Source organism: Mustela nigripes, chromosome 1 (assembly GCF_022355385.1).
Source record: "Mustela nigripes isolate SB6536 chromosome 1, MUSNIG.SB6536, whole genome shotgun sequence".
Lineage (NCBI taxonomy): Eukaryota > Metazoa > Chordata > Mammalia > Carnivora > Mustelidae > Mustela > Mustela nigripes.
In genome coordinates, this window is record NC_081557.1 from 6,952,187 (window position 1) to 6,973,732 (window position 21,546).

The 21,546-nt window shown below is 53.9% G+C and overlaps 3 protein-coding genes across 3 annotated transcripts; 1 reads left to right on the plus strand and 2 right to left on the minus strand.

The window, feature by feature from the left end:
• Positions 1–57: 57 nt before the first annotated feature.
• On the minus strand, positions 58–13,225 carry VPS51 (VPS51 subunit of GARP complex). The gene is made up of 10 exons (XM_059401730.1): positions 12,903–13,225; positions 12,292–12,421; positions 3,871–4,017; positions 3,530–3,749; positions 2,711–3,428; positions 2,109–2,324; positions 1,704–1,922; positions 1,228–1,349; positions 1,048–1,135; positions 58–445 (listed from the first exon to the last, which is right to left on the minus strand). The coding sequence occupies exons 1-10, from the start codon at positions 13,125–13,127 to the stop codon at positions 185–187; spliced, it is 2,346 nt and encodes a 781-aa protein (XP_059257713.1). The 5' UTR covers positions 13,128–13,225; the 3' UTR covers positions 58–184.
• Positions 13,226–14,091: 866 nt separating this feature from the next.
• TMEM262 (transmembrane protein 262) lies at positions 14,092–17,363 on the plus strand. Its single transcript, XM_059401845.1, has 3 exons — positions 14,092–16,975; positions 17,081–17,180; positions 17,287–17,363. Exons 1-3 carry the CDS (start codon positions 16,802–16,804, stop codon positions 17,361–17,363), a joined length of 351 nt encoding a protein of 116 aa, XP_059257828.1. The 5' UTR covers positions 14,092–16,801.
• Positions 17,364–17,408: 45 nt separating this feature from the next.
• ZFPL1 (zinc finger protein like 1) lies at positions 17,409–21,488 on the minus strand. Its single transcript, XM_059401832.1, has 8 exons — positions 21,325–21,488; positions 20,861–20,970; positions 20,458–20,569; positions 19,099–19,292; positions 18,910–18,982; positions 18,690–18,836; positions 18,362–18,485; positions 17,409–17,859 (listed from the first exon to the last, which is right to left on the minus strand). Exons 2-8 carry the CDS (start codon positions 20,960–20,962, stop codon positions 17,673–17,675), a joined length of 939 nt encoding a protein of 312 aa, XP_059257815.1. The 5' UTR covers positions 20,963–20,970; positions 21,325–21,488; the 3' UTR covers positions 17,409–17,672.
• Between the last annotated feature and the right edge of the window lie 58 nt (positions 21,489–21,546).

A 21,546-nucleotide genomic window follows, 5' to 3' on the forward strand; every position in this document is an offset into this window, starting at 1 on the left:
CCGAGCCACCCCACAACTCCACCCCCAGCCGGCCCCGCCCCCGCAAGCCAGAGAGGGGAGGAGACAACACGTCTTTATTGCGGGGTCTGGAGGCCAGGAGGGGAGCTGGCCGAGGACGCACTGGAGACCGGGGGATGGGGAGGCTGGGGCGATAGCGCAAGCCCGCGCATGGCAGCGGCCCCGCCTAGCCTCGCTCACAGATGACCTCGACGACACTGGGTTCCATGGGCACTGGGTCCGGGCAGCGCAGGGCGGCCGAGGCCACCACTTCATCCAGCAGCAGGTGCACAAGCTCCTCATCGGCCACGAAACGCCACAGGTAGAGCTGCAGGAAGTGACAGTCCACCTGCACCTGCTGCAGGCCGAAGCGCCCAAAGGTGCGCAGCCGCACGCATTCGAGCAGCGTCTTCAGGCTGATCTTGATGATGCCGGTTAGCACGGATACCTGCGGGCAAGGATACAGGAATGCAGCCCTGGGACAGCCCGCGTTGGGAAGGGGCACTGGGTTCCTAAGGGCACCCGCGCGCGTTCTGGGCAGGGGCCAGAGAGACAGCAAGAGGCCAGGGTGTAAAAGTCCCAGGACCCCCTAAGAGGGAGGGACAGATACAATGTTGGCACCATCTTCTGGAGAACAGACAGGGATGGCCCAACGATCAGAAGCAGAGGAGGGAGTCAGCACTAACATGGGGAGCCGAGAGGCTTGCTGAGTTAAAAGAACACCAAGTGCCAGAATGTGGGCTGGTTTGCGGAGAGGAAGGTGTGGACAGGAATTCCTGGGGAGGACCGGGACTACTTTAACAAAAAGGACAAGAGTCAAAGAAGCATTCTAATGCACATCCAGACCCAGGCTGGGAGCATACCAAAGTCAGGGCAGAGGGCCAAGGGATATGGTGACAGTGGGGCTCTGAATGACCGTTCACTCCTAGAAACAGCCCAGAGATGGAGCCTGGGTAGGGACAGAGTCCGAGGTTCCCTGACTCAGTATGGGACTGCTTCAGCCAACCTTCCCAAGGGGCCCTGGAAGGTGGGGTCACTGCGGACTCAGACCTTGTTGAACTCCACAGGGCTGAACACGTCAATACGCTCAGAAAACAGCTTCTGGATGTTGCTCAAGAGATTAGTGTCCATTGGGGCGCTGGATGGTGGGGAAGACAAGCAATCAGAGCCCACCCTGCACCCCCATCCTCCTCTGTCCATTCCCCCTGGGGTTACCCTGGCCAGCCAGACCTGGGCGTGTAGCTAGGTGCATAGCGGCCCTGCTGCCGAGAGCTGCTGTACACAGAGAAGGTCCTTTTGCTGGAGTCGCTGCTCTGGGCCTTGCGGACACCCTCTTCATACAGAAGCCCCACCTGGTGGTGAAAGGACGCATTGCAAGGAGGCCAGAGCAAACGGAGCCTCCAGGACACCCTAAATGAATCACAGGGTAGTGGGGACCTGGTATCTAGTTGGTACCTGGTCATTGTTTAGAGAACCAGGGGAGTGGGGCAAAGGTGGGACATAAGACTTGGTGCTGAGGCTCCATCTTCCGTGCTAGCCCTGCCCGCCCTGATTCCCTGGATGAAGCGGGGCAAAGATACCCGGAGCCAGGACTGAGGAGGAACAAGGCCACAGACACAGGCACTGATGTCTTGATCTTCCGAAGGCTGCTACCCCCACACCCACAGCCTGCATCAGGAGCCCCCGGCCAGCCTGGGGGTAAGCACCTGCACGTCAATCGCCGTGGTGTCCTCTACCACCCGCTTCATGACGGCGCGCACGTTCCGGGGCTCCAGGGTGCTGAGCCAGTCCCGGGTCTCCACGCTCTTGCGCAGCATCTGCGAGATGACCAGGCCCTGCACCTTCACATAGTGGGTCAGTAGCCTCCGTGCCGTCTCTCTCGCTTCCGCACACAGCGTGCTCACGGGCGTCACCGGAGACTGGTCCTGAGCCAGGGGCGCAGAGGACAGAGAGACAGTGAGTGCTGGGGGCAGCTCAGGGGCCCCTGCCAGGCAGGAGCAGGGCACAGGCTGGGCTGGGGCAGGGCCTAGGCAGCTGGCCTGAGTCTGACCACGACAGCCCTGCCCGTGGGGGACCACCATCCCTGACCCTGCTGCGAGCTAGTGGTTCACCTGCACGAGAAACTGTTCATCAGTGAGGGTGAGGATGTAGGAGATGGTGGCTGTCTCATAGTCCAGGCAGAGGCGGGAGAGCAGCAGGAGCAGAGCTGGCGGTGTGGCACCCCCCTTCTCCCCAGGGCTGTCACAGAAGCTCTGCGCTGTCTGGCACATGGAGCGGATGAAGCCCACGATGAGGCCCTCGCGAACACCCTGGCTGCAGAACTCGCCCTGTGAGAAGGAGGGCCCCGGATACATAGCAGGTTCCCTCTCCCAGGCAGGGGCTGCTAGCGACCCTTGTCTGGGACTCTAAATGCCCTGGCCCCTCTCCAAGGGACAGCTTCCTCCTGCATTCCAGGACCCAAGAGCAGCTCCCCTGCTTGGTGGGGGGTGGGGGGGCTGCAAAGGGACAAAGCCAGTGCTGGGGACCCTGCTTGCGGATGCCCTCCAGCCTTCCCCTCCCCTCCAGGCTGTGCCAGCCTTCCTCCTGACTGTCTGAAACCACATCCAGAGCTCCTGGGCAAGGACTGGTGCCCTGCAAACTGCCAAACTCTAGGATGAATAAAAGAATGCCCAGAATGGGGGTGGGGGGGAATATGCCCAAAGGCAGGCCATACCCGGAAGTAGGGCTTGTTGGAGAAGGACACCTCCTTGGCCGTGAAGAGGTGCACAGCTGCCAGGGAGGCCTTGATGTGGCTCAGGATGGAGCTGGCCACGTTGGCCAGCAACTCGGCCAGGCCGGGGCCTTCCTTTCCAGCCAGGCGAGGTGCAGCCAAAGCCTGCCGCACGTCGGTCAGGCAACCCAGGAAGGCGGCGCGCAGGCCCTGCAGGTGGTGGCCCAGGCGCTCCCTGGCCACCCGCTCCACGATCTCCGTGGCGGCTTCCGCCAGCCCTGCAGCGGCCAGCAAGGCCCCAGGCGCGCGCAGGCGCCGATGGAAGCGGTCCAGCGCCCGCACCAGCAGCGAGTTGTCGCCGCTGCCCTGCTCCTGTGCCAGCCGCCGCTCCACCAGCGCGAAGTAGCGGCCACCCAGCTCCCGGGCGAAGGCCGCCAGCTTCTCGGCACCCGCCGGGCCCTGGGCCGCAAACAGCTCCTGGTAGGCCGAGGCCACCTGGCAGAGGCCACCCACGAAGCCACTTCCTCCGAGATCGGTGAATTCTAAGACGTCGGGAGCGGGAGGGGAGGGCCCCAGCTCTGCCTCCAGGCTCTGCAGCTCGGCCTCCAGCCGCCCGCGGGCATGCGCCAGGAACTCGTCACACAGCTCCTCCGCGGGCTCGCCCAGGGCCAGCAGCAGCTCCACGCACTCTGCCTGCTCCGGGGCGCCAGAGCCGCCCTCCCTGCGAGGTGCGAGGTGGCGGTGAAGGACAGGCTGACACAGGTCGGGGTGGGGTGTGGGGTAGACTCTCGGTGGGGTGGGTCAGCGCCCCGGGGGCCACACCTGAAGCGCTGCCGCAGCTGCTGAGCCAGACGAGCCGTGATGACCTGGCAGTCGTCCTGGATGGCGCGGAACGAGGGCAGGTGCTGGTACTGCTGCAGCACGGCCCGCGCGCGGCCCTGGTAGCGCACCGCCTGCCCGTAGGCGCCCAGCTCCACGCACTTGGTGAGGCGCGAGGGCAGCTCGAAGAGGAACTGCAGCTTCCGCAGCAGCGCGTGGACGCCTGGGGGACGGGGACAGGTGGTGTGAGCCCCAGGGCTCCGGGCGACCCGCTCTGGCTCCGGCTCCGGCTCCGGCTCCCGCTCCGGCTCCGGCTCCCGCTCCGGCTCCGGGGCCCAGCCCACCTGCTAGCTTGGTGATGCGCTCGTGGCGGTCCTGCAGGGTGGCGCTGATGCGCGCGCTGAAGTCCGTGATCACCGCCATGTTGGTGGCCAGCCGGTCCATCTCGTCCTCCATCTTCCGGAAGTCGTTCTTCATCTTCCGGATGGTGTCTGGGCGGGCAAGGGAGCGGGAGAGGGCAAGGGGGATACTTGGCACAAGGGCAGTGCTCAGCTTGAGGCAGGATCCAAATGCTCCCCCCAAACACACACTCATGCACCTGTGTGCCTGCGCGCCTCTTTCCCAGATGCTCCTGAGCCAGCTCAAGGGTCACATTGATGATTCAGTGCAAAAGGGTCTGACATGGTGCTTGGTCACAGTAAATGGAAGGGAGCACCCCTGGTGTGCCCTGGTGCAGTGTGGAGAGGCTTACGGACCCACAGTCCCTGCACACAAGATGCCAAAGGAGAGCACAGAGCACGTGGCAGGAAGCTGTCTGTCTGCTCCTGCTGAGGGGCATCCTCTGTGTCCAACCCACTGCCTGGCACGGAGGAGACACCTTCATGTCCTTCCCAGAACGCCCAAGCCCTTTCACTTCACCTTCTGGAACACAGCCAACCCTCTCTGAAGGGTCCTTTCCCTTTTGTCTTAAGGGAAACCTGCCTAAGGAGACAGTTCTTTTCATACCCAGTGCCTCAGAGCCTGGCCCCTTGACATGTCTAGATAGTTTCTACTCTTCCTCCCTTTAAGACACCCCATCTTCTTGGAAGACCATGCCATCAAACTACACCCTTCTTGCTGCCATCCCTATTGTCCTCGGTGCCACACCTCTACATTGCTGATCACTGTCACCTCCTTGTGGACAACAACATCCATCTATATGGGGATGCTGGGTGGCTCAGTCAGTTAAGCGTCTGCCTTCTGCTCAGGTCATGGTTCCAGGGTCCTGAGATCAAGCCCCCGCATCAGGCTCCCTGCTCAGCAGGAAGTCTGCTTCTCCCTCTGCCCCTCCCCCCAATCCTATTCTCTCTCACATCCTCTGCTCTCTCTAATAAATAAATAAACCTTAAAATAAAATAAAATAAAATAAAATAAAATAAAAATCCATAAAAAAAGAAATGTATTATTGGGATAAGGGTACCATTCCAAATCAGTGGGCAAAAGATGAATTATTCTACAAATAGTGTTGGGACAAATGGAGAGCCATTTGAAACAAAAGTATAGCTGGATTCAGACCTCACACCTGACACACACACAATCACACACAGAACAGATGAATCCAAGTTTAAGTGTGATTTTAAAATGTAATCACAAAAGTATGTGAAGAAAATCAGGGAGAATTTTAAATAATATTAGGGATGGAAAGGTCACTCTACAACACCTCAAACTCAGAAGTCAACAAAGAGCAGATTAATACAATTGTTTGATCTGCAAAAACCACCATGAGCTAAATCAAGACGAAATTTTTAAAAAAGATTTTATCTATTTATTTGAGAGACAGGGAGAGGGAGCAGCAGACTCCCTGCCGAGTAGGGAGCCAGATGCGGGGCTCTATCCCCGGACTCTGGGATCATGACCTGAGCCAAAAGCAGATGCTTAATGACTGAGCCACCCAGGTGCCCCAAAGATGAAAATTTTTAAAAAGGGGCACCTGGGTGGTTCAGTCAGTGAATGTCTGCCTTCAGCTCAGGTCATGATCCGCTCGCTCTCTCTCATGCTCTCTCGCTGTCAAATAAATAAAATCTTTTTAAAAATAATAAAGATTTATTTATTTATTTATTTGACAGAGAGAGAGATCACAAGCAGGCAGAGAGGCAGGCAGAGAGAGAGGAGGAAGCAGGCTCCCTGCTGAGCAGAGAGCCCGATGCAGGGCTGGATCCCAAGACCCTGAGATCATGACCCGAGCCGAAGGCAGCGGCTTAACCACTGAGCCACCCAGGCGCCCCTTAAAAATAATAAATAAAATTTAAGAAGAGCTGCAGGTCATTTCATAGAGGGCTATTTTTCCTTAGTATATAAAGAATTCTTCTAAATCAATATGAAAAAGAACAGCCCTATAGAAAAATAGGAAAAAGACATGAACAGGCAGTTCAGAGACAAGGATATCCAACAGCTCTTAAACAGGCAAAAGATGTTCCACCTCCCTCACAGAAAAATGGCAACTACAGAGATTTTCACTTTTCACCTATGGGATTGTCAAAGATGAAAAACGACCAGGGTATCGACCACGGTATTTACGAAGAGCTATGCTCTTAGCTGCCGGTGGTCGTGCAAACTGATGAATGTTTATGGAAAGGAGCCCGGCAACGTCTACCTACAGTCATCCGTGAGTCTTCCCACCCATACCTGGTTTGTGTGTGGCTCCTGGACCATGGGAATATTCTCTGAGCAGGCCTGGGGCAGCAAACCAACTTGGGGAGACAGCAAGAGAAGCAAGGTAAGGAAAGAAACATCAATGACAAGGACTAGGGAAATCAAAGGGAACAGACACAGAAGTTGCAGGGAAAAAAAACAGGGAAGATAAGAAAGAACCCACAGAGCGAAAATCTATGGAGCAACTGAGAGGTTCTAAAAATTTATACAAGGAAGCCATGAATCAGCAAAACGAGCTGTTCATGTTAGCAACGCGGTCTACGGCACAAGACCCACTCATCCTTATTCTTAGAGATGATTCTCTAGAGAGGAAAGTTGCTAAAAAGTAAACTCACATAAATGAAATGACTATACTACTCGTTGGGGCCCTACTCTGGAGGTGTTTGTATTTTGTTAGAAAAGGATGATTGCATTGCCAACCACTGACAGTGAATTAAAGAACACAGCACACACAGTGCTGCGCAGTTAAAAACTGAAGAAAAGGGGGCGCCTGGGTGGCTCAGTGGGTTAAGCCTCTGCCTTCGGCTCAGGTCGTGACCTCAGGGTCCTGGGATTGAGCCCCGCATTGGGCTCTCTGTTCAGGAGGGAGCCTGCTTTCTCCTCTCTCTCTCTCTCTCTCTGCCTGCCTCTCTGCCTACTTGTGATTTCTCTCTCTCTCTCTCTCTCTCTCTGTCAAATAAAAAAATAAATAATATTTTTTTTTAAAACCTGAATAAATGGAGAGCAAAGGCAAAAGAGGGAAGCTGAGGCACCAGAAGGATCATGGGCTAATGGTCATGGAGAAGCCTGGAAGCCCAAGAGGCATTTCATCCTCCCCCAAATTCTGTTTTGCTTATAAACAGTGTAACTTGTTGACATAACCTCCTTCCAGGTCTGTCAAATGATACCATCAAAAGAGCAGATTCCTTTTTGGAGTAGGTATTTGGGTCCTTGAGTCTGACTTCCAAAGGGGGAAAAAAAAAAAGAATCCAAACACTAAGTTGTCACTGAAACAGAGTAAAAGAAAACCTACTGCTGGTGTCACTGTTGCTGAATGCACAGGCACAGAGCCATTGAAATGGAAACAAAAGTTGTTACCATGTGAAAAAACAACAACACAAAATCCCACACCACTGAGCAATAAAGACTACACTGCACATCCTTGAACTATTTGCAGCCTGTTAAGAAAAGCAGCTTGCACCAGGGCAAATGTTTGGACACCCAGATCCTAGCTTGGGAGAGGAGTGGGTGGTGGCTGGTAGGAGGCTGCAGGGGCCCTGCCAGCCTGGGTGCTGACTGCGGGTGGGTTCCATTCAGGAAACTCCCGCAGCTGTCCTCCTGTGACCTGTGCACTTTTCTCTATGTCTGCGCGTCTTCAATAACGTTTACTGTTAAAGGTTGCTCTGTCACTGCCTGGGGAAAGGAATGGGAAGAGGCTTTTCTCGGTACAACCTTTGAGACCTTTTCAGTTTTGAAACAGATAAATGCAATTATTACAAAACCTAAATATCGAGGCCAGAGGTTGGCAAAGTGCAGCCTGGAGGACAAACCTGACTTGATCCCTGTTTAGCATTTTGGTTTTTAACTGGGATATGATCGGGATACCATAAAATTCAGTGGTTTTGGGGGCACCCTGGGTGGCTCAGTCAATTGAGCATCTGTCTTCCACTCAGGTCATGATCCCAGGGTCCTGGGATCGAGCCCCATGTCAGGCTCCTTCTTCCTCTGCCCCTCTGCCCCCACTCACATGCTCTCTCTCTCTCTCAAAATCTTTTTTAAAAAATTCAGTGCTTTTTGGACGCCTGGGTGGCTCAGTTGGTTAAGCAGCTGCCTTCGGCTCAGGTCATGATCCCAGCGTCCTGGGATCGAGTCCCACATCGGGCTCCTTGCTCCGCAGGGAGCCTGCTTCTTCCTCTGACTCTGCCTTCCACTCTGTCTGCCTGTGCTCGCTCTCGCTTGCTCTCTCTCTGACAAATAAATAAATAAAATCTTTAAAAAAAAAAATTCAGTGCTTTTTAATATCTTTAGTATAGTCACAAAATTGTTTAACTGTTGTAATAAACACTAAGTCTTATAGAAGACCAAGGAAGCACAGACCTATATCCCAAAACAAACAATACATTCTATGGTAATTAACTGGAAATAAATTAAAAAAAAAAAAAAAACACTAAGCTAAATCTTCCAAAAAAAAGAAAAAAATCATATAACTGATATCATCATCTAGTTCCAGAACACTTATCACCCCAAAGAGAAGCCCCGTAACCCTTGGCAGTCACTCCTTATTTCTCCCTTGCCTCAGGCCCTGCCAACCACTCATCTGTTTTCTATTTCTATGCATTTGTCTGTTCTGTACATTTAACTCAAATGGAATTATACAAAATGTGGCCTTTTGCACCTGGCTTCTTTCATTAGGCACATCTGCAACGTTCTCTACATTACAGCGTGAATCCGTATGTCGTGGTTTATTATGGCCGAGGTATGTTCTATTGTGTGGATCCACATCTGTCTCCCCATCCACCAACTGGTGGCCATCTGGATTGCTCCTATGGGCTACTATGAATAATGCTGCTATGAGTGCATTCACGTACGTGCTTTTGCGTGAACGTGTTTTCAGTTCTCTTCAGCGGAATTTCTGGGGTGTATGCTAACTCTGTGCTTAGCTCTTTGAGGAACAGCCAAAGTATTTCCAGGTGCACCATTCTGTCTTCCTGCCAGTAATATGAGAGTACCAAACCCTCCACATCTTCATCAACATCTGTCATATTCCATTTTCTGGAAATCCCAGTGGTGTGCAGTAGTATCTCACTGTTTTTGTTTTTTTAAGATTTTATTTGGGGCAACTGGGTGGCTCAGTGGGTTAAGCCTCTGCCTTTGGCTCAGGTCATGATCTTGGGGTCCTGGGACCGAGTCCCGTGTCGGGCTCTCTGCTCAGCAGGGAGCCTGCTTCCCCTTTCTCTCTCTGCCTACTTGTGATCTCTCTGTCAAATAAATAAAAATCTTAAAAAAAAAAAAAAAAAAAAGGTTTCTTCTGACAGTCTGACAGCAGATGCTGTGATTATCTGACATGCTTCGCCCCATAGGATCTCCCAGGTTCATTTCACGCCTGGCTCCCCTTTAGAGGTAATAATCCAACCAAACTAAACCAAAACTCTAGCTCATCATGACCCTCTTCCCAACCTGATTTTCTTGCGGTTTCTTGAGCACCACACCCACCACCCGACCATCAAGCTGAAACCTCGGGGTCATTCTTTATGCCCAAAGCTCCTCAACACCATGGCGCATCGATACTGCCGCAGATATTTCTGTTTGTCCATTACCGTCCATCTCCACCGCTACCAACCTGATGTAAGCTCCCCAGATCTCTAGCTTGGACAAGCGAAAAGGCCTCCCTCCAGCCACCTCTCCAACCCACTCCTCCCAGAGCAGCTGGAGGGATCTTTTCAGAACAGAAATCTGCCGTATCACTCTTGTGTCTGAACTCCTTGCTTAGCTTAGTGCTTAGTACGGATAAAGGCAAACTTCCTTACTATGTACTTATGCTCTCCAACAGCTGCCCGCCTGACTGGCCCTGCCCACACGCAGCTCTCCCTGCTCCAGCAGAGGCGCTCCTGACCCTTGGTGAAGGCCAACCCCCTGCCCCTGCACTGCTCTATCTCCTCCCCCTTTCCCAAAGACTCTGCCCCTGCCATTCCCCTCTCTCTGCACCATCCATCAGCACTCCAAATGCTAATGTTTCAGCCAAGCGGATCAATTCTATTTTTTGGAATGCTTCCCTCCTGTGGCTGCTCAGATACCCAGGCCCCTGACTGTCCTCAAACCTCTGCAAATGAGATCCTCCTTCTCTTCAATACTTCTGAATGTCAGGATGCCCCAGGGCTCAGTCCTTAGACTTCTTCTCTCTGCACACTTTCTCCATCAGAGCCCCTCCTACTCCCCCGTACCTCGAGTTCCAGCCTTCTCTGAACTCCACACCCTTCAAGTAAGCAATTCAAAACCAATTTCAGATCCTTCCACTTTCCCCTGCTGCCATCTTGGTCCATGCCACCAGCATCTCGCCTGAACTGCTGCAACAGCCACCTAATGGGGGGCTCGGCCACCTGTGCCTCCCTCTAGTCCCTTCCCCACAGAGTGGACAGACGGGTCCTTTTGAAATAAAAGTTAGGTTACCCCATTCTCCTCATTTCAACTCATTCCAAGTAGAGAGCGGGATCCTCATAAACACTTTCATGGCCCTACAAAATCTGGTCTTCTACAAAAGCCTCTACCACCACCCACCCCTCTCCTCCTCCCTCGCTCCCCCTTAACTTCCTGCCATACCCTGAATTCGCCTGACATGACCTTTCTTCAGAGCCTCTGCCCCTGCTGCTTCCTCCCCAACCAGGGCTGGTTCGCTCTCCTGAAAGCCCTGCTCAAATGTCACGACCTCCAAGGGGTCTTACACTTACTCTAGCTAAAAACAGACCCACACATACATCACTCTTTTCTCCCTACTCTATTTTCTTCCTCTAGCACTTACTACTGCCTTGGTGCATTCATTTATTGACTGTCTCCCCAACAAGGATACGGGCTGCAGGAAGGACCTCGACCTAGCTGGTTCATTACTATACCCTCAATATGCAGAACAGCTCTTGGCAAAAAAAAAAAAAAAAAAAAAAAAGAGGGGGGGGAGAGGCATTCAATGAATACTTCTTGAATGGATGTAAGACTTTAAAGTATTTATAGATTTAGAACCCCTGATTCCAACACTCACTTTATAATTTTCTCCCTTTCTTAGGAAAAAGATAAAATAACAAGCCATCCTCATTAAGAGCTCAATGTCAAAACTATACAAATTCTAACACAGGGAAAATGCAATGCTTGCAAAATTCTGGTGGGAAATTTCGTAGCTCAGAGATTACGATGATTTCTTTTCTTAAAAACGATTTATTTATTTTAGAGAGACCATGGTGGGGGAGGGTCAGAGGGAGAGGAAGAGTGGGAGAGAGAAGCAGACCACCCACGGAGCTTGGAGCCCCAACAACCAGGCTCAATCTCCATCTTGTGACCCTGAGATCACAGCCTGAACCAAAATCAAGAGCTGGATTGTTAGCCAGCTGAGATGCCCAGGGCTCCCTAGAAATTCTTTTTGGTGGATGCTATTAGCAAATAAAAGATGCCTACTCATTGAACCTGCTTCACATCAGACAAAAGAACAATGACCACACCCAGCATTGTGACAGTAGTAGGGTAAGAGATGTCAGAATGAACCTCACAAAGGTTCACCCAACATTCTCAGAAACCACAGACAGACCCTGAAGACCCGCTTCTAGGACTAAGTACACAGGGATCCAAAATTATCATGAAAGTCATTTCACCAACATAAGAAGAGTAGTTACTGTGACTGATAGCTGAACATTGTCTAGCACTGTCCCTAGACTGAGAATAAAGGGGGCAGGAAGGGGGGGAACCACCTTTACATGATCTTTGTGTCCCTTAATGTCCTAAGTTTTCTGTTTCTTTGCTCGATTTAAAAGGGGAAAAAGGGGGTGCTTGGGTGGCTCAGTGAGTTAAGCCTCTGCCTTCAGCTCAGGTCATGATCTCAGGGTCCTGGGATCGAGTCCCGCATTGGGCTCTCTGCTCAGCAGGGAGCCTGCCCCCCCCCGCCTGCCTCCCTGCTCTGCTTGTGATCTCTGTGTGTCAAAAAAATAAAATTTTTAAAAATAATAAAAGGGGGCAAAGGATAGAGGAAGGGAGAGAAAGAGAGACAAGCCCAGCCACAAGACAGACCTGGACAAGAGAAGAAAGCTACCACGAGTAAGAGAAACAAACTCATCCCGAAACATCCTTGGTGTCAGGGACTCCAAGTGGTTCAGGTAACCCACGTCAGTCTAAAATTTCATTTTGGTTTTTCCCCCCTTTGATCCTTAGAGCAACCCTCTGAGAGCAGCTATGACCTCGCTAGTCATTCGACCACCAAAGCTCTCAGAGAGAGGTGACATGGGTTTAATGTCAGGGAAAACCTACAGTCTGGGTCTCCTCCCCCTGAATCCCCTGCTGGTTTCCCCAACACAGGACAACAGGTAAGCAGCGGGACTGTGTGTCCCAGCGGGAATCACCTGTGGCGGAGATGAACTTGTTGTAGTTCTCATAGACCAGGGTCTGCATGTCGCTGTCCAGAGCCCGGATCTGCCGCACCATGTCTGTCTCACTGTCCATCAGCTGGGCCAGGGGGCACTCTCTACGCAGCTGGAGGAAATCGGGGTGTTAGTGCTCAGGTCCGGGGACCCCCATGGCCCTCGGCTAACCCCTACCTGGTCGGTTTTTCGGTGCAAGAAAACCCTCATCCGACCCCTGTCAGGAATCCTAGACATGGGGCCTATCGGTGGCATAGGTCGTTACTGGATTCGACCCTGTTTGGGGTTTGTCAGCCTTTGAAATGCTCAGACCCAGCCAGGGCCCAGTCCAGAGCCCATTAGCGCCCGGGCCACGCCCCCTGCCGCCGGCCTACCAGAACACCAGCCTCGGACACCTCACACTCCACACCTCCGTAGGCCAGGGCAAGCCTGCCCATGCCCCCCTTACACTCCAGCTCTGCCCCCGCTTCCTCCCCGAGGGTCGTCTTGTTTTTAGGAGCCCCTGCTTCCCTCACCCCCGCAACAAAGTCGAAGTCATGACCTGGGGGTGCAATGTATCAGGGGTTTGGTTCCCCCAACACACAAAAACACACCTTGTCCAGGTACACTTCCGGGTCGAAGTGCGCCCCGTTGAGATCCGTCGGGTCCAGGGGGTCCGACCCTGGGGGGCGCCCCGCCGTCTCCCCCTCCGAGAGACCGTAGTAAAGCTTCAGCATCCCGTGCGCCTTCCGCCGACGCTCCGGGGCCTCTGCCTCAGGCCCCTCGGGAGAGTCCCCAGGTCCAGACCCCGTACCGGGCCCAGCGGCTGCCGCCGCCATCGCTCCAACTGCAGCCCACAGGCGTGAGGCTGGGAAAAGAACCGGGAGGAAGCACTTCCGGGAGCCATAAAGTTCTTGTTGCAACGAGGCAGTCCTTTAGCTGAAACGTCCCCCTGCAACCCTGGGTCCTTCGAGACTAGCGTTCCCCCGTCCCTTTCCTCCGCGAGCGAAGAGGTTCCGGGAGAGCCCTAGGTTCCCACGAGCCTCTCGAGCGGAAGGAGTGACTGGAACTTGTGGGGTGCTTCCCTCCCAGAAGGAAAGCGAGTCGTGGCTCCCAGTCCCGCAGCCCCGCACGCAAAAGCCCCCGGAATACGTCCCTGGATGCCGCGGACGCAGCGCCGACCGTGGAGCCAGAGAGCGTGTGCCTGACATCCTGGCATTGGCTCGTTACCGGGGGGGGTGGGGGGGGGGAGGCTCAGTTTCCCCCATTCCTAATCCGGGGTGGGGGGCGACTTCACAGGAGTCTGCGAGAAGGCTGAGAGGGTTAGATGGCGGTACAGGGCGTGCAGTGCCTCTAGCTGCTAATGCTGCTGCCGCTGCTGCTGCTTTTTTTTTTTTTTTTTTTTTTTTTGAAGCCCCCAAGCGCAACATACATGCTTAGAAGCCCATTTCTTGAGATGCCAGGGACTGGTGGGCCATACAAGTGAGGGGCTGGTGGAGATGTCGAGGATCATTCTCAGGCATCCAATTTCATCAGAATGCAGGTGTCCACCAAGGTGCAGCGCTCAGTCGGACAGCAATGAAGTTCAGATTGAGAAAGGATGAGTTTTAATAGAGAAAGCGACTTTATCGAGGTGGTCCTTGGAACATTTCTTGTGATTGGCTGGCGGCGGGGGCGGGGACAGGGGTGGGGGCGGGGGGGTGTTGGAATGGTATCCACCTTGTTTAATCATTCCTTGGCAGGGGTCCCACAGGCCAAACACATCCCACCACCTGTTTTCATTTGGCCTGTGAGCTAGGACTAGTGTGTTGCTTTTTTTGTTTGTTTTTAATGGTTAGAAAAATATATATAAATGACATTTCATGAGCTGAAAATTTTGTAACATTCTTATAATCAGAGTAGATCTTTAAAGTTCTCAACAGGAGAAAAACAGTTGTAACTTGTAGGGTGACAGATGTTAACCAGATTTGTGATCCTTTAAAAATATATACAAATATCAAATCATTACATTGTACACTTAAAAATAATGTAATATGTCTATCTCAGTTTAAGACAATTTTCATAAAATACGAAAATCATGTGAAAGTATATGAGTTCTGGCAGTGTCTATAATTTTATTTGAACACAGTCAGGCCTCCTTGTTTACATATTTTCTATGCCTGGTTTTGCATTACAAAAGAGGTGTTGAGTTGTTGTGAGAGAAACTTTATGGGGGCTCCTGGGTAGCTCAGTTGTTAGGCAGAAGGTCAGGGTCCTGGGATGGAGCCCCTCATCAGGCTCCCTGCTCAGCAGGAAGCCTGCTTCTCCCCCTCCCACTTCCCCTGCTTGTGTTCCCTCTCAAGCTGTGTCTCTGTCAAATAAATAAGTAAAATCTTAGAAAAGAGTGAGACCGACCAACCTTATGGGAGCCAAAACCTAAATGATTTACTGTCCGGTCCGTTACAGGAAAAGTTTGCTGACCCCTGCAATCTGTGTTCAGAAATGTTCATGTTCCAAAGGATGATCAGAGGCGGTTTAAAAAATACGGTGTCAGAGGGCACCTGGGTGGCTCAGGGGGTTAAGCCTCTGACTTAGGCTCAGGTCATGATCTCAGGGTCCTGGGATCGAGCCCCAGGATCTCTGCTCAGCGGGGAGCCTGCTTCCCCCTCTCTCTCTACCTGCCTCTCTGCCTACTTGTGATCTGTCAAATAAATGAATAAGACCAAGAGTATAGCATGTCTAGCTGGTGCCACTCCTAGGGCCTTGTTTAGTTACTCATAGGAACGAATATTTGATGTTGCTATTTACCATTACATGTTCAGATGCTGATATTACAAGTAGGTATTGTCCAGGAGAGATACAAAACATTTATAACCGGTAGAAAAAATAACTTGAGGGGCAACTGGGTGGCTCAGTTGGTTAAGCGTCTGCCTTTGACTCAGGTCATGATCCCAGGGTCCTGGGATCAAGCCCCACATCAGGCTCCCTGCTCAGCAGGAAGCCTAGTTCTCCCTCTCCCATTCCCCTGCTTGTGTCCCTATCAAATAAAATCTTTAAAAAAAAAAAAAAAAGAGGGACCCAAAAGATGCCCACTCACCAAACTGTTGAGGGGATTACCTCTGTTAGGTAGGTAGGAGTGGTGGGAGGGAGGTCATTGCCTTCTCCTCTGTATGCTTGTGTGTTACCCAAATCTTGTAATTACAAGAACATAGTCATACGCTACTTAAACTTTTAAATGGCATTGAGCCAGAAGCCCTAACGTATGAAAGTTTACTTGTAGTCACATGAGACTAGAGGTGCAGTGATTTCAACAGTGGGCCAATGGCTGAGCATTGGGTGAGTCACCCCTACGTCAGAATGTGGGGTCTGAGGGACTGTGGTGATTAATGACACTGGGAAGCAAGCATGGAGATGGCAGGGCATTTTGGGTCTTGACGGAGAATCTAACTTCTGTGGCTGGCAGAGAGGAAGGCGGCCGCGGTGGGGCAGAATTCAAGCACCCTTCTTCTACTCTAGTCCCTGGGAGTTTTATGTCCCTCCACACCATTTCTGCCCATTTTTCTGGATGATACTTGTGAGTTCTAGAGTTTTCCTCTCTTCCATGTATGGAGGAAATGTTTTCTTGTTGCTTGGAAGGGTCCCTACCCAGTCAGTCACAGCCTTGGGTAGAACTGGACCTTCATTTCAGTCCTCAGTGCATCCCTCACTCATTGGCCAGAAGCGCCCGGGCTGACACTCCCTCTCTGTACCTCGGATTTGGGCGCAAAATAGGATTTATGCCACCTGCCTCACCTGGGACTCTTGGAAAGGACGGGGCTGGTGGCTGTGAAAGTGCTGAGTGCTGGAAGGTGGCAGATGGTTAAGCTGGTCGGCATCAGGTCCCCGGACCTTTGAGGCAGGATGGAAAAGCCAGGTGCTCTCTGGGCCGTGCCAAGGGAGAGAATGGCGAAGGCCCCAGGACAGCTGTGGGCAAGCTCTTGTCTCTTCCCTTCGCCTTGTTCCTCCCCATTCGGGAATGGAGCAAAAACTTGGGAGCCATTCGGCCCAGGCCTCCCCTCACCTGGGGGTCCCCTCCAGCTACACATCCAGGGCCAAGTCTAGACTTGCACGTACCTAGGACATGCCCTTCCACATTCTGAGCCCCAGCTCTGTAGACATGTGCCCACAGTGCCCCCTGTGTAGAACCATCGAGGGACTCGGTAAGCAGATAGGCATGAGCACACGAAGCGTGCGTGCAGGCAGGATGGTGAGGGACGCCGTTCCTTCCTCGACGCTCCTGCTGGTCTGTACCGTCAGCCCTCCGTCTGACCTTCCATAACCCGGAGCTCCCCCAGCCACCCGTGAACCACTCCCATACTGGCTGGAATCAGCCTGTATTCTAGAATCTTGTCCCTCTCCTATGTCCTCGTGGTTCTAGCATCCCACCACAATTCCAGACCACGCACTCGGGACCTGGAAGGGTCAGCTGCTGCTCCCGAACGGGGCCGGTTTGCTCAGGTTCCGCTGTCAGCCTCGCGTCTATGCGGCCGCCACAATGCGGTGGGTAGACCGGCTAGCTGTGCTCTTCTTCCCGCAAGGCATGGTGCTCACCGCCGCTGCCCTGATGATCTTCTTTATACACCTCGGCGTCCTTGCCAGCGACGTGCACAACTTCTACGTCACCCACCGCTACGACCGCATGAGCTTTCAATACACGGTGGTCCTGATGGTAGCCTGGGGCCAGGGCTCAAGGGCTGGTCGGGGGAGGCCCAGGGGCTGATGGAAGCCCCACTGTTGTCTCAGGGGCCACTCCCCCACTGGACGGGGCCTACAGTTCTCCCAGGTGATCAGCATCTGCTGGGCTGCCATGGGATCACTCTACGCTGAGATGACAGATGACAAGTTTCTTCGGTGCTTTGCCCTGACCATCCTGAGTGAGTGGGGGAGGGGGTCGTGCTGAAGGGGAGGGGGAACTCTGGATCCCCAGACATGGCAGAGAGCAGGCAGGGAATGCTGATAGGGGCTCTCTTGTCTGCCCAGTCCTAAACGGAGTCATGTTCTTCAACCGCCTGTCCCTTGAGTTTCTGGCCATCCAGTACCGGCAGGAGAACCACTGAGGCCTGAGGACTGGGCTGAGAAGGGGGAAGGAAAAGGCGGCTTCGGTGTTTTAATAAAGTCTGTCATTTATTTCCACCTGTCATCTCCTTTGTGGGGAGGGCGGGGGGGCTGGAGACTCAGGGTAAGCAGGTCAAGACAAACGTTTGCCCTGCGGGGGCCCCAGGCCCAGCCAGCAGCCCCTCTCATGGACTGGACTGGGCCTGGGATCTTAGTGTCTCAGGCTTGAAAAAGAGGAGCAGAAGGAAAGTCCCTAGACCGCCCTACCTCAGGCCCCCATGTCCTAGGCTGGCCCGGCTCCCAGCGAGGGCTCAGGAGGGACCCACACGGATGTGAGGGTTCATGAGGGGGTCCAGGTTGGGATCGCTGTCAGCTGCGGCTCGGCCCAGGCGAGACATGAGCGCGAGGAGGGCCAGAAAGCCCAACAGCCCCAGGAGCAGCAGCAGCCCTGCCCGCTGCAGCAGGGTCAGCGGCCGCTTACGAGACCCAGCCCGGCTCCTGGGGGGGGGGGGGGACGAGGGGGAAGTCAGGTCAGGGGCCCCTCGGCCCAGAGAGGAACCCCAGACATGATGCCTGCCTTCTGGCCCCGGTGCCACTGTCCCCAAGGCTTGCTGCTTCAGTGTGCAAGCTAATCCCCACGCCTGCTTGTTACACAGCAGACAGTGCAGCTCCAACCGGTGGAAGCAACCACCGTTCTGCAAACCAGAACGTGTCAGGCACATCAGAGTCGCTAGGCTCAGGGGTTGTCAGAGCAGGAACAGGCCTCAAAGAGCCCCACCTCAAGCCTCAGATACCTAGCAGGTGAGGAAAGAGCCCTATGGCGGACCAGACTCAAGACTCCCAGGGCTGAGCGGGGGCCTGAGTAGCCAGACACCAGGTACTGTGGTTACCCAAACTAAAGCCCATCTTCTCTATACCACAATGATCACGCCTGGGGCCTCTGGCTCTCATTTCCTCCCCTACCCCTTTCTGGCAGCCGGGCCCCCCTGCCCCTGCGTACCTGAGCAGCTGGGCCAGCCAGCCGAGGGCAGGCCGGCGACGGTACTTGTCGTCATCACAATCCCCGTGGAGGCCTGGTGAACGGTCATCATCCCGCGTGTCATACACCTTCCTCGGGGCTGAGGCTGCAGGAGCAGAGCCACCGGTATCCACAGGCTCAGTGAAACTGGCCCGCAGCAGGGTGGGCAGGAAGTCCTCGCCCTCTCAGCCCACCAGAGCACCTCAGAATTGTGGGGAAGGAATGCCTTTGTCAGAGAGAGGAGGGGGGCCCCCCGGGGTGGCCCATTCCCTTCCTATCCTCCCCCAGACCGTACAATTATCTGGCTCACCGTGAGTCAAGGGCTCAGGATTGCCCATGTGAATCACTGTGTGCTGCTCGGGCCGGCTCGGGGAAGCGGGGGGCCGGGGGACTTGGCTGTAGAACGATGGGGCAGCGGAAGCGCTGGTTATCTCCTCCTGTTCAGCAGTACCACTGGCTGTGGCAAGAAGGGAGCGGTCAGCAGAGCAGGGGGGCTAGGGCCCCCAAAGGCAGTGCGGACCGCCACTTACCATTAAAGCTAGACCAGTCAGAGAAGTCAGAGGTGTTGAGGGGCTCGGGTTCCGGGCTCACCACCTCATCAATCTGCAGGAAGGAACCTGTGTCACCAGCAGGCCCGGGGCTGTCCCTCCCCACCCATCTGTCCCAGGTGGGACCCAGGGCAGATGCTCAGTCAGACAGACAGACACACAGGTTCTCACCAGAGGAAGGCCCAGTCCTGCCCGGGCCCAGTTGACCGTGGCCAGCTTCTCTCTCAGTGCGGAAGCCACAGGGCCAGCCAGGTTGTTTGAGGGGAAGATGGGCCCACTGCAGGTGGGACACTGGTAGCCAGCAGGCGCTGTGTTTCGGGGTAGCTGGGCAGCACGTTCATTGAGGCAGGCCCAGTGGAAGAGGTCTTAGGGCCCATGAAACAGGGGAAGAGAGGCATGAAGAAGAAGACACTTAGGACATCTAGCCCAGCAACAGCCCCTACCCTGCTACACAGATGTATGCACACCCACGCACATAAGCCCACAGCTTTCTCCTTCCTGTCCTCGCTCAGGTCCGTTTCAACAGTGTTCCCTAAGCATGTGGCCTTCTTGGCCACCATTACTTGACCCAGTCAACCAGATGCTAGCAAGATCTCCAGCGCAATAGAAGGGAGAAGCCCACTAGGGTGTGAAGAAGACGTCAGCGACCCTTAAAGTGAGTCCTCTCTGAACACACACTCATCACAAGCTCCTTGGGTTAACAGCTAATCAAGAACAGTTTCAGAAAAAGTTTCTAGACACACAGAGGCACACGTATGCCCACGAGCGCATACGCACACGTGCCTATACACCTACAATCAAACACAAATACCATCCCCTGCATCTATACTTGGGGGCACACTGCTTCCCACATGTACACACCTATACATTCACGTTTGCTGAAAACTAGCACTGTCACCCACACATTCTCCTGCAACCTTCCAACATACTTTTGTTCATACGTGCACATGCATTTCCCCATTCATTCATCCGCAGGTACGAAGACACTACCACACGTAAAGTCATAACATTAAATTCATGTGCGTATGCCCACACACTCATCACACTGAGAAACACACACATGGAGCTCTTTTGCACTAGCTCCTTCAAAAAGTGGAGTTAAGCTTCTTACACCAGCGTCAAGTCAAGGTCATGGAACATGTGAGTGCCAACTTCTTTTGGCTGAATGTACTGTGAGAAACTCCCTTCCTGTTTAATTGAAATGAATAGCAGATCCCAAATGTCCAAAAGCCTCCTGCCTTCAGCTCCCTGCTGGTCCAGCCAGCTACTGCTTACAGCCAAAATGATACCAACAAGTTGGACTGGCTCTCACTCAAGCCTCAAAATGGGAAAGAAATAAATTAAGAGCTTTAATTTTTAGGGAAAAACACGGAGGCCTAGGAAGGGAAAATGACTTGCATGAGCTCACACAGCAGGTAAATAACATAGGACTAGAATTTGGGGCTCCAGCCTCCCAAGCTTGGGAAGATCTCATTGCCCTGCTGCTTAGAGAGGACCCAGAAACTGGTCATCAAGCTGGGCAGGCCTCACCATAACAGACAAGGCGGGTCGTCTCCCGGTTGGCGAGAGGTATGTTGCACAGGCGGCAATTCGGATTGTAGTCACTATCTTGGAGCCACTGCAGATAGGACTGGACGATGCACTGGAGTGGGAGAGAGAGGTCACAACGGGGGCCCATCTCCTCAAGGCCCAGCTGCTTGTCTCATCACAGAGGAGAATCATCCTTTCGTTTGTTCCATCAGTAAACATTTATTGAGCACACACTGTGCCAGAGTCTGTCTTATGGGCTGGAGATAGAGCCGAGCACAAAAGATACAAAGTTCCTGCCCTCCTGGAGCTTCATGCCAACCCCTGGCCCTTCATGGGAGTTGGAGGAAACCAATCCGGCCGGCCCACCCACTGCCCTGCTCAGCCCCTCCCCTGAAGGCCCCACCTTGGCGTGATTGGCTACCAGGCAGTGCTCGCAGACGTTGACCCGGTGTTCGAAGCAAAACAGATTGGTGACCTTCCTCTTGGGGCACTTGCAAAGTCCCATATTCGACCCTGAGAAAGGGGTCTGAGTTGACAAAGAGCCAGGTTCCGATGTTCGCCACGACGAACTCACAAGCCCAGATCGTTTCCACTCTTAACTCCCCTAAACATCTCTCATAATCGCCCCAACCCCCAATTCCTGCCTACTGCCCCTCTACATTCCGGGCCACGCCCCCCGAACGAATCCCGCCTGCGGTGACCCCTCCTCATTCCTCCTCGCTCCCGCCCCCGGCCAGGTCCCTCCACCGGCGAGCCTCCGATACCACCGGCCCCGCCCCCAGGGGCTCGGCCTGAGCCCCACCCCCTCCAAGCTCCGCCCCCACCTTCAAGACAGGTTTCTCCCCCCCACCCCCGCCCCGTGTTTACCGATTGACCGCCGCACCGGTGCCGACGGGCGCGAGCGCTGGCCCGAGGCGCGGAAGGAGAGACACCGCGCTCAGCCGACCTCCCGCTCTGCGCTCTCTGCCTCGAGCCGCTCCGATTATCCCTCCGCTGCCACGTCTCTTCCGGGTGCGGCGCGTGCTGATGACGCCAGCGTGTCGCTGGCCCCGCCCCTGCTGACGCTAGAAGGGAAGACCGAGGAGCGGT

Coding starts and splice junctions, on each gene's coding strand:
- VPS51 (XM_059401730.1), bottom strand. CDS start 13,127: ATGGCGGCGGCAGCCGCTGGGCCCGGTACGGGGTCTGGACCTGGGGAC. Junction 2,325..2,710: donor CCAACAAGCCCTACTTCCGG/GTATGGCCTGCC, acceptor TCCTTCTCACAG/GGCGAGTTCTGCAGCCAGGG. Junction 446..1,047: donor GCCCTGTGGAGTTCAACAAG/GTCTGAGTCCGC, acceptor CCTTGCCCGCAG/GTATCCGTGCTAACCGGCAT.
- TMEM262 (XM_059401845.1), top strand. CDS start 16,802: ATGCGGTGGGTAGACCGGCTAGCTGTGCTCTTCTTCCCGCAAGGCATG. Junction 16,976..17,080: donor AATACACGGTGGTCCTGATG/GTAGCCTGGGGC, acceptor CGGGGCCTACAG/TTCTCCCAGGTGATCAGCAT. Junction 17,181..17,286: donor CTTTGCCCTGACCATCCTGA/GTGAGTGGGGGA, acceptor TTGTCTGCCCAG/TCCTAAACGGAGTCATGTTC.
- ZFPL1 (XM_059401832.1), bottom strand. CDS start 20,962: ATGGGACTTTGCAAGTGCCCCAAGAGGAAGGTCACCAATCTGTTTTGC. Junction 19,293..20,457: donor GACCCGCCTTGTCTGTTATG/GTGAGGCCTGCC, acceptor ATGGGCCCTAAG/ACCTCTTCCACTGGGCCTGC. Junction 18,837..18,909: donor TGACTGGTCTAGCTTTAATG/GTAAGTGGCGGT, acceptor TTCTTGCCACAG/CCAGTGGTACTGCTGAACAG.